Source organism: Crinia signifera, chromosome 7 (assembly GCF_055691185.1).
Source record: "Crinia signifera chromosome 7, ASM5569118v1, whole genome shotgun sequence".
Lineage (NCBI taxonomy): Eukaryota > Metazoa > Chordata > Amphibia > Anura > Myobatrachidae > Crinia > Crinia signifera.
Genome location: NC_139223.1, coordinates 69,333,982 through 69,349,331, shown reverse-complemented (window position 1 = coordinate 69,349,331; position 15,350 = coordinate 69,333,982). Strand labels below are relative to the sequence as shown.

Sequence of the window (15,350 nt, the reverse complement as noted above, 5' to 3'; positions counted from 1 at the left end):
GGGAACAAAAACCTGGCAATGTATGGGAGCATATGACAATCAAAAAATTGTTCCCAAACACGTGAAAACAGACAGTGATCAGTCAGACAAATCGTTTAATCGTTCTGATATAACAAATTGATCAAAGCATAGATTTGTTTTCTGTTTTCCTGCATTTGAGTGGAAATTTTTGATTGTCATTTGCTCCCATACATTTCCAGGTTTATGTTCCCACCAGATAGATCAGACAGAAAATCTGTACGTGTGTACTCACCTTATCCTTACTACAGCTTGCAGGCGCAGGGGGCCTTGTGAGGCCAAGTAAAGCTTCTTTGCAAACCCAGTACTCAACCTAGCCAAGCCTGGGAAAAGGTGTGTGACCCCCCCCCCCCCCCCCCCCCGCCGTTTACCTGAACGCCGAGTGCCCCTGCCCCCCCCCCCTGCAAATGCCTCTGCTTATTGATCAGGCAGAGGTGTTCCGATACAGCAATGCAACTGCAGGACCAATCCTGTACATGCACAGAACGGATCCTGCACGTGCGCAGTTTCACAATTATCACTTATGCGATCCAACCTGAATGAGTGCCAAAGCTGTTACCTTAGCAAAGTACAATATTTATGGTAATACATGAACATACATCAATTAAATCTCAATCTCCCCCAAGGCTACACAGTTCTATAAAGCCAAAATGTGTTGTGGCATTTACAGCAATATGACAGAACAAGTCAGAAGTGATAAGTGATCAAATGCAGCTTTTACTAAAATGACAAAGTCTTTAGAATGTGGTGAATGTGGTGAATGTGGTGAATGTGGTTTGCACAGCGACATACCAAGGATATTGTGGTGTATTACAAGTACATTATGTATCAAAGTATACTCCAGAAACAACATAACATCCTTAACATACAGTAACTTGTATTTCCAGTTATAAAACACAGCCACCACCTTCCAGGACAGATTATCTCCTTAAGGATAAACAGACATAGCCATACAGTGTCTCTGGTTTACGTGAAGAGCAGGACTCTGAATAGAATCAGTAAGGACTCTGTCGGTACCTGCTTAACCTAAAGGTTCATCTTAGTCTGACCCCCATACCTCCCAACTGTACCGATTTTTGTGGGAACATCTCATTTTTTGGTGACATTCCCGCGGCCGGACTGAGGCCGGCAGTGTCCTGCGGACGGGGGAAGTTGGTAGTCCCCCCTGTCACTCACTGTGCAGCGCCTATTCCTGCAGGTAGAGGGTCTGGGGGCATGGCCAGCAGTTCACAGCCACAAGGGCAAAATGGGACATGGGCTCATGGGAGTGACACAATTTGAAGACCACGTCCACTTGCGGCCACGCGTCTTTGGCATGCGCTAACGTCTCGCCTTGGCTTCTTCAAATGTTCAGATCTATGCAATGCCCCCTCCTGGGCTCATGCTGAGTATATCTGTACAGTGACAGCACATGAGGGGGGTTGATGATAACACTCCACCCTCTACTGATTTAGAGGATTTTCACTTTTACCCCTGCTACTTGGGCGTGGCCGCGATTAGGCCATGCCCCCCAAATTTTAATGGGTACAAGCATACCTCTTGGTCGGCCCTGGTCCTAGTATAATGAGCACTAATCATTAGAAGGCCCATTTACCATAGAATCGCATATGCAATGCAATCTGGGCAGGACCTACCAGCCGGGATCGCATTGCAATATCCTATCGCTATGATGTATGACCCAGCTCTGCTTTGCCAGGTCCTGTGGGGTCTGTGAATGGGATGCAGTCAAAATCCCGACGGTCAAAATCCCGACAGGGTCAAAATCTCGAATGGGTCAAAATACCGACAAGGACAAAATCCCGACATGGACAAAATTCCGACAATTAAAATCCCGACAGGGTCAAAATCCCGACATTTAAAATACCGACAGGGTCAAAATCCCGACATATAGAATGTACAAGTGAAACCTTTCGGTCGACAGGTGCGAGGTCGACATGGGTTTTTTCACTATTTTTTGAACCGACCTGTGCTGTCAGGCGGTATTTCATGCCCTACCATCCACTACGGCGTGGTGGGAGAATAAAATAGTGTGCTGAGCGTAGCGAGGCACCGTGCCCGAAGCATTGCGAGCGGCTGCGGTTCACTTGCAACTGTGTCCATGTCGACTGTGTTGACATTCGGGTCAAAAAACAGTGAAAAAACCCATGTCGACCTCGCACCTGTCGACCAAAAGTCATGTAGACTGTTTCACCTGTACATTCTATATGTCGGGATTTTGAATGTTGGGATTTTGACCCTGTCAGGATTTTAAATGTCGGGATTTTGTCCATGTCGGGATTTTGTCCTTGTCGGTATTTTGTCCTTGTCGATATTTTGACCCGTTCGGGATTTTGACCCTGTCGGGATTATGACCGATGGGATTTCATACCGAATCCCTGTGAATGCATGCTTAGTGCTGCCCCCCCCCCCCCCCATTGGGCAGTAAGGTCTGTAGCCCATAGGCCACAATGGGCTACCGTCATCTCAGAATGGTGGTAGCCCCGGGACCCAATGCATTGCTGCCCAATTTTGATATGGCTGGGAGTGGGGCAGGAGGGATCCCAGCAGGGATTGGACAATCACGGTGTCCTAGAGCATTTTTTTTCATCCACCATCATTTACACCATCCAATTTTTGCCTACCAGGCATTCTTAAGGCCAGTTTTGTGGTGTTGTACAGGCGTGCTTCTGTCTTTCCACATGTTTTATACTGACAGCCACAAGAACTCATTTTACCTATAATGTTAACCATATTTAATTTAAATTGGTCATGGACCACCCACCGAGTCACCACTGCAAAAGCTTTTGGTGAGGACAAGAACTTGTGCAGTTGGGGGTGGTGAGAGTGCTTGATGCACAAGTTGTGCAGGGTGCTCAGGTGTATAAGCCTCGGCTGCTTATGAAGCTTAATGAGTCCCTGTCCTCTGTCAATAAAACATTATCACATTCTTGAAAGGGGTATGGATAAATCACAAGGTCGACAGTCATTATGTCGATCACTGAAGGCCGACATGCATCAAGGTTGACATGACTGAAGTGTGTCATGGGGTTAGGTCAACAGGGACATTAGGTCCACACAAGCATTAGGCTCCACATGCACCAGGTCGACAGTCAAAAAGGTCAACATGGGATTTTCCCCGTTTCTTGTCCCGAATATCGACACAGTCGACATAGACACTAATAAAAGTGCACCGCTTCCCCTCGCATGGCTCGCTGCAATCGCCATGCTCCCACCATGCCCTACAGCAGGGAGGGGGAACCTTCAGCCCTCCAGCTGTTTCGGAACTACACATCCCAGCATGCCTTGTTTCAGTTTTGCTATGTGACCATGCTACAACTGTTGCAGGGCATGCAGTGATGTGTAGTTCAACAACAGCTGGAGGGCCATAGGTTCCCCTTCCCTGTCCTAGAGGATGGTAGGGCATGAAATAATACCTGTCGGCACATGTCGGCTCAAAAAAAAAGTGAAATACTCCATGTCAACCTTTTGACTGTTGACCTTGTGCATGTCGACCTAATGCTTGTATCGACCTAATGACTGGAGAGAAAAATCCATGGACTGTTGACCTAACCCCACGTCGACCTTCAGTCATGTTGACTATCATGCATGTCAACCGCAGGGGAGCAAATCATTCAGAATGACCCCCTAAGTGTGTGTGTGTTGTTGTGGGGAGAAGGGGTGCTTCCCAGCAATGTTAGTAGTGGGGCCGCAGACCATTGTTTCCCCTGGTTCCCCACCAGCTTTAATTCGGCCCTGCATACTGCTGTCCATTTGTGAAAATGTTTTAACTCATTATTATTTATCTATGGTTTACTGCTAAACAACATAAGATTATATATATATATATATATATATATATATCTATCTATATATATATATATATATAGAACACCCTTAGTTTAATAGACGTCATGAATAATGGATGTTTTCTTACTGTAAATCAGGGGTGGCCAATAAGCAGCCCTCCTGATGTTGTAGATCTACATATCCGTTAGGCCCTGCTAACATCTTAGCATGACCAAATAGTATAATTATAGGAGGACATGCTGGGATGTGTAGTTCTACAATATCTGGAGAGCCGCTTATTGCCTACCCCTACTGTAAATGCTCCGTTATTCAGTAGTTCATGATTTGAGGTGCACGGAAGTGTCACCTGTAGCTGCGGCTGTAGTTCCTAAACACGTTTCTTAGCAGGTATTAAACATGGGAATTTTAAGGGGAACAAAATAAATCTAACCTTCAAAGGTACTGACAGCCTCTTTAAGTGCTAATAACAGCAGGTGTATATAGGAAAGCTGCAATGTTCTTTCTACAGCAAAGTAACACAACAAAAGGAAAGAACAGCACTAACTGTCACACATAACAAGTGGCTTCTATAAAAAGTTTTATTGCAGCACTAAAAGCACCAGACTTACATCAGTACATACAATTTATTATTAATGGATTACATTGTGAATATATACTGCAAGTCGCAGCATGATTTGGCTTACTCAGCTGGCCAATGGCTGCAATTTTCATGACCGATGGCTGCAATAGTGGTCCGTCTTCATACATCTCCTGCAGCATTACCATATATTTGCATGTTATATTGTCACATCAGCATATTTACACATTACTGCTGCATCCAAAGAGAACTGTGTCCAACTCTGAAACGCTGCCTATATCTATAATTGGGGGGCATGGTGAGACAAAACTCAGGACTTATTGTGTACATGCACATAATGGAGTAAATGTACTAAGACGGGAGTTCTACTGCAGATATGATGTTGCCCATAGCAACCAATCAGATTCTACTTAGTTAGCACCTTCTAGAAGATAATAGATATAATCAGGACCAGTGAGGGTGCCGTATACCTGCCTTTAGAGTTGTGCATGTGGGTTTGCATAAAACTCTGAATCAGGGCCCTGATTCTGGTTAGATTGCAAAGCAGCGGTGTTCCGCTTCTTTGCAATCCTTGTGTCGCTGCCCGCCGGGCAAGTCTCTAAAGGCACCCGCATAGAAGCCCTTCACCACCGAACTCCCCGTGCGAACGTGCGGGTGAGTTTGCTCACTGGAATCAGGGCCCAGATCCAGTCACCTGCTAGAAGACAAACGTTATGTGGGTAGAACAGGGGTGCTACTCTGTAGCTCCGAAATTAACTTTAGAAAGAAAAAGAGACACACTGAGATTCTTGATATTGTTAATGCAGGTCAATGTGTTCTTATTTAATCAAATTGTATTAAATATGTATAAAAATGAAGTGAAATACATTTTCTCCCACTTTATTCTGACACGTTACAACAGCGTTTTTCAACTAGTGTGCCATGAGCAATGAGCATGTAACCCCTGGCAACAAGCATGTAGGTTAAAAAACGAATGATATATTGTATGAGGAGAGGGGAGAGAAACTTTTTTTTTTGGCAGGGGGGACTCAAAACATATAGTTTAGCCACTGCAGGGTTTGCTGAAATATGTAGTCCCCCAGCAGCTGGAGGGCCAATTATTGCTCACCCCCTGTGAGACCATTTTAATGAAATATATTTGGTAGACCATGGGATAGTGGGGGTTATTCAGACCTGATTGCTGCTGTGCGATATTGCAGAGTCATGTAATCAGCTAGCCACCACCCAGACAGCCGCTGACCATCAAATGATTTCTCTCCCCTTCGGACGCATGCGAGGGGAAGTGTTCACGTACATCCCCTTGCATGGTACTGAGGGGATTTGGTTGTGGTGGAGAGGGCGACGGGCGATGTTTATGGGCTTGCTAAGTAGCGAACGACCGCTGCTTAGAGCATACCTCCCAACTTCTGTGTTGGGGAAATAGGGACACTCGCGCGGCGGGGTGTATGCAAATAAGGGCGGGGCGTATGCAAATAAGGGTGCGGCTTATGCTAATTAACCGCAACCTCATTTTCATACGAGAATAGACGCTGTGCGCATGCGCACAGCGTCTATTCTATTAGATTGGGGGGTCTCCCAACTGCCACCCCCCGCAGCGGGACAATGCCTGCCGGGGGTGGGACAGCAGGACAGGACCCAAAAATCGGGACTGTCCCGCTGTAATCGTGACAGTTGGGAGGTATGGCTTAGAGAGCCTTGCTGAATCAGGCCCAGAATTCTGCATGGGTGCGGATGAGTAAGCGTACACATCCACTCACAGCATAGCGAGGGAATTCGGGCAGCGGGGTGGGCGTGCGTTTACCGGGGAGGCATTAACCTACTCACTATGCTCTGTATATACGTAGCCTATAGAGCAGCCTGAGTCCATGCTGCAAAAATCAATGCACAATGAATAATATATATGTTTTTGAGAACCCTATCATGTACTAGTAAAAATCTTTGAGACCATGCAACTGCCTTGTTATTCTTAGACCCAGTTCTTAATCTACACAAAAAAGAGCCATGTTGTGCAAGTGTCGGTCAGCCCAGTACACAAAACCACACAATAGGACCACATAGGGTTAAACTAAGCATGGCTCAGAATGATTTCATTTCATTGGTTAGTTAATCATGCAGCAGCCAGTCAGCTCCTAACTGTCAACTTAAAGGCTGAGTTAGGAGCTGGTACATTATTCTACTGTCACCACTTTATCACTGCACCAGGCTTAATATATTTGCCCCATTTTGCCTTATGGCTCATATTTTTTATCAAGATTTCCTACCAGGAGTTCATCACCAAAAGTGTTCCACCTGAATCTCAGGGCAGAACCTCTGACTAGCTGGTACTGTACCAACCTAGCTAAGGTGATTTATCTACGGACTGCCCTGCTGAAGCTATACCATAAAGGGAACCATGATGAACATACTGTATAAAGGCATCTTCTCAGCAGCTATCTTGCCGCCATAGTTCTGATTAGAGGTTACAGCTTCTGTGGGTCTGATCAGATAATCATCCTTGTTACTCTGATTGTCGAAGCCCCTGTATCACTTTGTCAAACTTGCCAAACAAGCAAACAAGGTGAGACATTGGGGAAGATGTAATAGGAGCGTGCAAATTTTTATGGTCAAAAACGTCCAAAATCACACATTTACCGCAATCGCACATATAATAGTGTGGTACAAATTGCACAGTAAAAATCGCATCCAGATGTTTTCACATTGAAAACATCAAAATCTCCAGAAAAATACCAGACCTGCTTCTGGCAGGCGAATGTGAAAAAAAAAAAAAAAAAAACGGGTACTGGTTCAAAAAATATTGGGGTAAAAAAAAAGTCACCCCCCCTCCCGTATTTTAGAACAAGCAGAGGCCGGGGAGACTTTTTATATAAACTCCCCCGGCCCAAACATCAACCTCTGGCTAGTACTCCCTGTATTAGTGGGGACCCCACCAATACAGGGGTCCCCCCCCAGGCATCCCTCATCCAGGGCTGAAGCCTGAGTCTATCCCCTGCACCCTCGGCAGTCCACATGCAGGGACTTCGAGACCCACAAGTTCCAGCATGCGGTGCAATAAAAGGTCCTCGGGGACTTGTAGTTCCACAGCAGGACCAATGTTAAAATCAGTAGATCGGTCCTCTGGTCCGGTAGGCATCCAAGGGATCATAGGCGTGCGCACATAGAGTGTTAGGGGTGCACAGGCACCTCCTAATGCTGTGCCCGCCCTTATAAACATCTCCCTGCCGCTAGCAACCAGCAATACCTTTTACCAAAGACTTTTGCTTTTTAGAACTGTATTTTATTAAAAGAAGAGCCCATCATTCAATTCTGTGTGTTTTGCATTGTTAATTGTACTAGACCAGGCATGTCCAAACTATGGCCCTCCAGCTGTTGTGAAACTACAAGTCCCATCATGCCTAGCTACAGTTTTGCTATGAGGGAACGTTAAAATGGTGGCATGGTTAACGATCCTCCGCTAGTCCTAGAATAAGATGTTATCCTCTTCTGTTAAGATTCGATATTTTGTACACGTGTTATAGTAATAATAAGGAAATTTTTGACTACTATGTAACCTAACCTCACCTCGTATATCTGTAAATCTGACACCTGAACCACATGCCTAAATGCACAGCAATGTACCATGCTTTGAATTGATGCTTTGACATAATAAAAAGTTGTTAAAAAAAATAAATAAATGGTGGCATGGCATGCTGGGATGTGTAGTTTCACAACAGCTGGAGGGCCATAGTTTGGACATGCCTGTACTAGACCATTGTCATATCACTACATACCTGTGTCATCCATATATATTTTTGACTTTATTTGCATGAACTGTTACAGAGAGTAATAAGACGATTAAAAACTGACTGAAATAGGCAGGAGATTATGTTGTGGCTGAGAGACTTTTATGTTGTAGTGAGTGCCAATAAATGATGGTAGACACGCCTGATTGGTGGTGTTAGAAGCACCCAATGGGTGTTGTTAGACATGCACAATAGGTGGTGCACCCCCTAATAAAATGTGCTGTGCACGCCTATGCAAGGGATAATAAAAAAAAAACTGCATAGACCCATGGACTGGGGAGACACATGTGGCTCCTTCACAGGAATGAAGGGAACCCCAGTGATATTCACTGGAAATCCCCTCAGCCTATCGGGGCAGAGTTCTGATAGGCTGTGCATGGCTCTATAAACTTCCAAGTTATGAACTTAACATGGATGTCTATGTGCAGTTCCCACCATTGTAGCCAATATTATTTTATTTAATCTTTTTTTTTTTTTTACACAAAATATCAACTCGATACCTACTGCCTGGGGGTGCTGGGGCTTCAGCCCTGGATGGGGGACTCCTTTATTGGCTGACCAGCAAGGTGGTGATGTTTTGGCCAGGTGGGGGGGGGGGGGGGTCATTGGGGGGTGCCGATGACTAGGGATTGCACAGGGATTGCCGATGACTAGCTGGGGAGAGGGGGCGGCCACCACCCCCCGATAATCCACAGGCATGTGGGCGCTAGATTGCCACGGGGGGTTACTCACTCACCTGCTCCCTGTACCCTGCTGGGATGAGTTCCTGGATTGGTGCTGCTTTAAAAGTAGGCAAGTATGCAATTGGGACCCAGTGTTGTTTTCAAAATATGGGGTACCCCTACTATTTTGTCCACTGTATTTTTGGGACCAGGATTGGCCCAAAGCACAGTGCTGGTTCTTGAAATACATGGGCACCCCAACACTTTTCCCCCTCTTAAACCACGATGTCTCAAAGAGCCCGGGGCTGTTTATGCCCAGGGTGAGGGGGGGACCCCACGCCATTTTGTGTTTTTTTTTTATTTTACTAAAAACCGCACATCTCGTTACTAAAAAATAAGTACTTTCTGGCTTGTTCTAAAAATAAATTGCACATTACATGCGATTAATGACCAAAAAATCACACCCTATTACATCTCACCCATTGTGTTTCACTGGTGGTGGAGTGGAAAACAGGCTCAGTAGCTTGGACATCACAAGCAAGGGGTAGTGATGATAGCCAATTTTAGTTACACTTTGAAACTGTTTCGTGCTGTTAATGTAAAATGCCCCCCAAAAAAACCTGTGTTTGGTTTGTCAATAAATTCATTTTGCTTAATTTCCATGGTGAATTCAAAAACCATTAGCGATGCCAGGTTTGCTCAGCCAACGCATAAGTCTACTTTAAGTTGACAAGAAACTATCCCTTCCCCATAGCCTGGCAGGCAGATTCCACATGCACTATAAGGGAGGAATCCAGCTGCTGCAAATGCCCAGTTGCAGCAGATTTTCCTACCAAGTCTGCTGCGTGTGTAACATCTTCTGAGGAAGCCGTTGATGCTATATAGGCATAGTAATGCATAAAGGAGATACAAATAGTGCACACTGTGGTCGAACCATTACCTGACATGCACGTGTTCCAACTGTTTACCGATGGTAGTCACAGAGAGGATCTGGACATAGTGACAATCAGTAAGCACATTGTGGGCATGTTGCAGCCAGCAACTACGTCTTTGTACGCAGCTTAACTGACCCCTGTGTCTCAGTAGTACGATGGTACAACCAATGATGTGCCTTTATACGCAAGTGGCAGATTAGAACTGCAGCGAGTGAACGTGTCAGCCCAAATGACCGAAGCTGCTGTATTACAAAGCCTCTTTATGGGGAAGAAACAACATCAACGCCGTTATCTGTGTTGCCACAGAATGCGTCAGCACTAAGCTTACGTGCTGTGTACTCAAGGGTGGATTGTCACACTTGTTCGCTGCAGCAGACAAGGGGCCAGATGCACTAAGGTCCAAAACTGATAAAATGATAAACAACCGACCAATCACAGTTTTCAAACACAGTCTGTGACATGGACGTTAGGAGCTGATTGGCTGGCTGCTTATCACTCTCCATTTTATCACTTTTGAGGTGTAGTGCATCTGGCCCAAGATGTTTATACATCTAGTCGATGTACCATCCTCGACAATGATGTGAAGCAGGAATTGCTATAGCAGCATTATGGCCTTTATTCAGGCTGACTCGCTCGGGGGTGAATTCGCACCCTTGCGAGTCACTCTGACACCGTCTTGCAACTGGTTACCCGGCGCCACCCATTCGCATGCTGAATTCATTCCCAATGCTTGCAGATGGATATTTTGCATGAACATCCATTTCGCCGACCATCAAGTGATGTAGAAAACGCAGTTAGGTGGGCAGCTGACATCCGGTTATGTCAGCTGTCCAATATGCAATATGCAAAAAATTGGTTCTGGTGCGAATTGGCTCCTGACCGAATCAATCAGAATAAGGGCCTATGTGTACTATATCTATCTATCTATCTATCTATCTATCTATCTATCTATCTATCTATCTATCTATCTATCTATCTATCCGTAATAGTTCTCTCCTCCTCAGTACTGCTCTGTTCACCTCTGAATCTTGCCCACATTGATTCCAGATGAATACACCAGGTATTAAAAGTACATTACTTTCGTTGTTGTTGACACATGGTAATAAAACACTTTGGGCGGTATTCAATGAGAATACCTGCGAGGTGCAGCGAATCCTTTTTAGGATTCGCTGCACATTCGCCATGTTCCGGAGCCGGCGGGCTCCGGTATTCAACGTGTCAGGGGCTCGCTGCCCCTGACTGGCGAATATGAGCTCCTGCGGCGATTGCCGCAGGGAGCCTGAGGACGGTGGCAGGCAGAGAGATGGTAGTCTCTCTGCCTGCCCCCAGAACTTTGTGGGGGGGAGGTGGGCTCCCCGGGTGCCAGGCAGCACAGGCTGCCCCCCGGGGTGCCAGCAGGGGACCGTATATTCACTATACCCGATCGTAACGATCGGGTGCAGTGAATATATGAATATGTAATGAGCGGCTCGGCTCCGGCGCCCCCTGCTGGCTGCTGTGTAAGAAAAAAAAAATATATATATATATTTTTTTTTAATTAAATATATATTCATGTGCTTACAGCACATGAATAAAAATAGCATGCCCCTCCTCAGAATAAAATTCCTGATTTTTTTACACCAAATGTAAAAAACAAAACACTTTATTTTAAAAGTTCACATTCCACTTCACCATAAAAAGATAGCGATTGCTACTCGGTGAATCATGGTGAAAAAAACCTTGAAATGTATTCGCCATGTGGTCATTGAATAGGGTGATTCACCGTTTTAGTCAGAAATTCGCCAAACAGCACAAATTCGCCATAAAAACATGGCGAATCAGGCTAATTGAATACCGCCCTTTGTGTATGCGTTCCTGTGGATGTGCAGTGCAATAATAATGTAATGTTATAAAAACACTGAGCAGTCTCCCGTGGGCACACATAGCGGAGCGGGCGCCCTGTGCGTCAGTCTGTCAGTGCGGCATGAGCCAGGCAGGGACCGCTGGCAGCAGTAGTCATATAAGATGAGAGATCTGAGCCCTCGTCACCAGGCGTGCGGCGTGATCTGCATCCAATCAGAGGGCTAAAAGTCGCCGCGGCTCAACCAATACCTGTTCTTTCTTGTCCGAAGCGGCCACGGCTCAACCAATCGACGCCCGCTCTACCGGCAGCAGTACAAGGCGACGCGCTGTTATGTAGCGAGAGCTCCTGTGTGTGTCTCCCTGAGCTGCATCCTCACAGCCGGCAGCTGCCACCGGAGGACCCCGAGTTTCCCCGGCTATGGAGACCTTCTGCAGCTCTGACGGGAGCGAGCGCCTCTGGGTAAGAGAGCCTGGAGTGTCACGTCCACTGTGTGTCCTTCACAGAGCCCATCCCCATGCATTATTAGCGGGTAACCCTCCCTCTCCTGGCCGCCTGCGCTGTACTTCTAGCACTTTCACTTTATTTCCAGTTGCATCAGTATTTGTGGCCCCGGGCTTCTGCTGGGGCCACGCAGGCTTTGTGGTTCTCTTCCCGAACAGTGTCATGTCATATGGGGTGTGCCCCCCTCCCCCCCCCCCCCCCCCAATATGTGTTCAGGGGGTATTGTGTGTGTGTGTGTGCGCGCAAAATTTAATAATAAAAAAAACTCCTATCTATATGTAATTATTATTATTATTATTTTTTTACACAGAGAGGTGTAACCTCTTAGATAATGTCTCCTCTAAGACATTATGTAAAGCACTAAGCATTATGTGACTTTCTGTGCTGTGTTTTCCTACTTGCTTCTACAGTATGTTGGGATTGGGTGTGTGTGGTTATACTGTCTTCATTACTGTTAGGACTATGCTAAAATCTGCTTGGAGACATTGTCCCTGTGTCAACATTTGCTGAGTGTCACCATTCTGTGTGCTGACATTGTACATGTTGACAAGATGTACAGGTAAAATCTATCTTGTGGTGTCTGTCTATGATAAGACCAGACTTGGCATTTGAGTTGCCTATTGTTACATCAATGGTCCTTCTGTCCGTAAAAAATCATGTTATGGCACTGGGTGTATTGTGTTACGGGGTCATGCACATGTACTGTGCCTTCTTCATTCTTGCAGGAGTATAAACATTATGGTATATCAGCATGTTTTAAAACTTGTATAGTAAATGGTGCTTCAGCCAATCGTCTCCCAAATGACCGGGGCTCAACACATGACCGTTGGAAGCAAATTGGCTGCGGAACCATTTCTTTTATACAGTGAGTTTTTTTTAAACTTGTTGATAACTCCTATCTGTCCTAAAAAAGCTAATTTGTTATACATATAACTTCTAGTATTTATTTTGTTTTATACATAGCCTAGCAAACAATTCTTGCTGAAAATGGGTCATATTTCCACCTTTTGAAAATATTGCCCGGGATTGAATACCCTCATATGTGGTAAATTACCTCCTTTTGCAGTACTCTAATTTTAAATTTTTCATATAAACTAATGGGCCCTACACACAGTAATGTGTGTAGGGTGACCTAGCTATGCTAGGTTGGGCACTGCTGTGCCGCTGTCGCTCAGCACACACGCTGGCTGCCCACACATACAGTAGGGTTACCAACTAATTCCCTTTTATTCAGGACACATTAATTACACAGGTTCTGTGGCTGGCTTTCACCTGGTTTTAAACTGCCACTGAACCTGTGTAATTAATAGGTGTCCCGGATTAAAGGGATGAGTTGTTAACCCTAACATACAGTGAGCTGTCAACTCTGTGTGCTGGAGAACACTGGTGGCCAGCGAGATTGATGGACACTGCCCATCAATCTTGGCCAGCGACGTGCAGGGACGCGCATTGCTGTCGCTATAGCCCCTACACACACACCGATGTAGGGTCATTTTCTAAGCGACTTTGCCAAACTAAGCAAAGTCGCTTAGAAAATGCCTTAATATCAGAATGTATGTAGGCCCTATTAGATTAAGTAGTGGTGGTTTTATAAGGTGCCACAAAGTGTCCGCAGCGCCGTACATAGCAAACAAATAACAATAAATAGGGGTATAGCTGGTAGAACTAAAATCAGCATCAGTTCAGAAGGAGACTGAAGATGAAGTAGAGGAAGGGAAGAACAGGACAGGATCACGGGTGAGGAAGGAGGGCCCTACTCATAAGAGTTAACATACTAAAAGGAGGTGGGTGGACGAACGGAGGCAGGATAGGAGGATCAAAGAGGTTAGGAGGAGGGATAGGCTAGTCGAAAAAAGTGGGTTTTGAGGGAGCGCTTGAAGGAGGTAAGGGAATCAGAAAGCCTGATGGGTGGCGGGAGGTTGTTCCAGTGCAGGGGGGCAGCGCGAGAGAAGTCTTGGACACGGGAGTGGGAGGAGGTGATTAGGTGAGAGGTCAGTCGGTCGGTCAGCGATGGAGCGAAGATTACCTGCTATCTGTTGTGCTTTCTGCTTGCAGTATCGTTTTCCATGGATGTGTAGTGTAGACGAGAGAGTGTGACGGTGGTGGACTGTTGATTGTGTTGCAAAATTAACCATTAACCTGTATTCTAAATTAAAAATATCCTCAAATTGAATACAATGTTTATATGTGGTTTTTATTTTGTCATATTTAATTTAGAACAGCAACTCCAGCTACTGTAATTAGTTGCAGATATTGGTATAGGTGGGATGATCAGTATACTGCAAGTTCTGTAGTTGTGACTTTAGGGCAGATTTATTTACATTATGTTTAAAATTGTGTTTTCACATGATTTCAGTTTTACTTAAATGTAGTAAAAGGCTTTTTAAACAGTTTTCCATGAAAAACTGCACCAAACACTTTTAATTCACAATTATTTTAGTAATCAATGGCATTTACCAGACTTATACTAGGCAACGTGGTCTAGCGCACGTGTATTACTTTACATGTATTGCGCTTCCCCTCGTGGGGCTCAGTGGCTCGCTTCGCTCACCACACTATCTGAAATCAACTCCACGCCGACGTGGATAGTGGGGGTATGAAAAGGTCAGAGGACCCGTACCGCTGCGCTCGCCACACTTTGGGTTGGCATTGAACCTGGGGGTGGCGTTGACAATGGGGGGTGGCATTTAACATTGTAAGGACCCATCAGGGTGGTTGTACAATAAAAAATCGTATACCATTGCATTGTATGGCATACGATGCGATTATGATATTTTATTGTACAATATCTCGTCGCACCGCATCCCATTGTATACCATGTTTAGTCTTATGGTATACGATGCGATGGGCGCCGTGCTAGGAATCAAGTACCCAATTATCACATGTCATATTGGGGAAATTTTCTCTCATCCTCTGGTGCGGATTATGATATACACTGGTGGCCAAAATTGTAGACACTTTTTGAAATTTGAATGCTTATAAAAAATGTTACACTTCATGTTGTGCAGTAATTCATATATCAAATGAAAGGGCATTTAATGCTGAATTTAACACCATAAACAGATACAGAAGGGTCTTTTGCCATCCTTGCTGGCGGGTCGCCAGAACGTACGCGCTGGCGACCCGCCAGCAGCCTCGCCAGCGAGGAGACTGAGACGCGCGTGCGTCTCACGCGCACGCGCGTCTCAGTCTCCGGCGCTAGCGCGACGGAAACCCTGTCCGTCTCCGCCTCAGGGAGACGGACAGGGC

The 15,350-nt window shown here is 45.5% G+C and overlaps 1 protein-coding gene across 2 annotated transcripts in view; it reads left to right on the top strand.

Moving 5' to 3' along the window:
• Positions 1 to 11,851: 11,851 nt before the first annotated feature.
• The window catches only part of ABCC1 (ATP binding cassette subfamily C member 1 (ABCC1 blood group)), a 128,168-nt gene continuing 124,669 nt past the window's right edge, over positions 11,852 to 15,350 (top strand). Inside the window, exon 1 of one of the 2 annotated variants that reach the window (XM_083153291.1) lies at positions 11,852 to 12,059. In XM_083153291.1, the coding sequence (XP_083009417.1) occupies positions 12,018 to 12,059 (42 nt within the window). In that variant the 5' untranslated portion in view covers positions 11,852 to 12,017. The remainder of the gene's footprint in view (positions 12,060 to 15,350) is intronic. The other variant, XM_083153292.1, reaches the window with a different exon arrangement.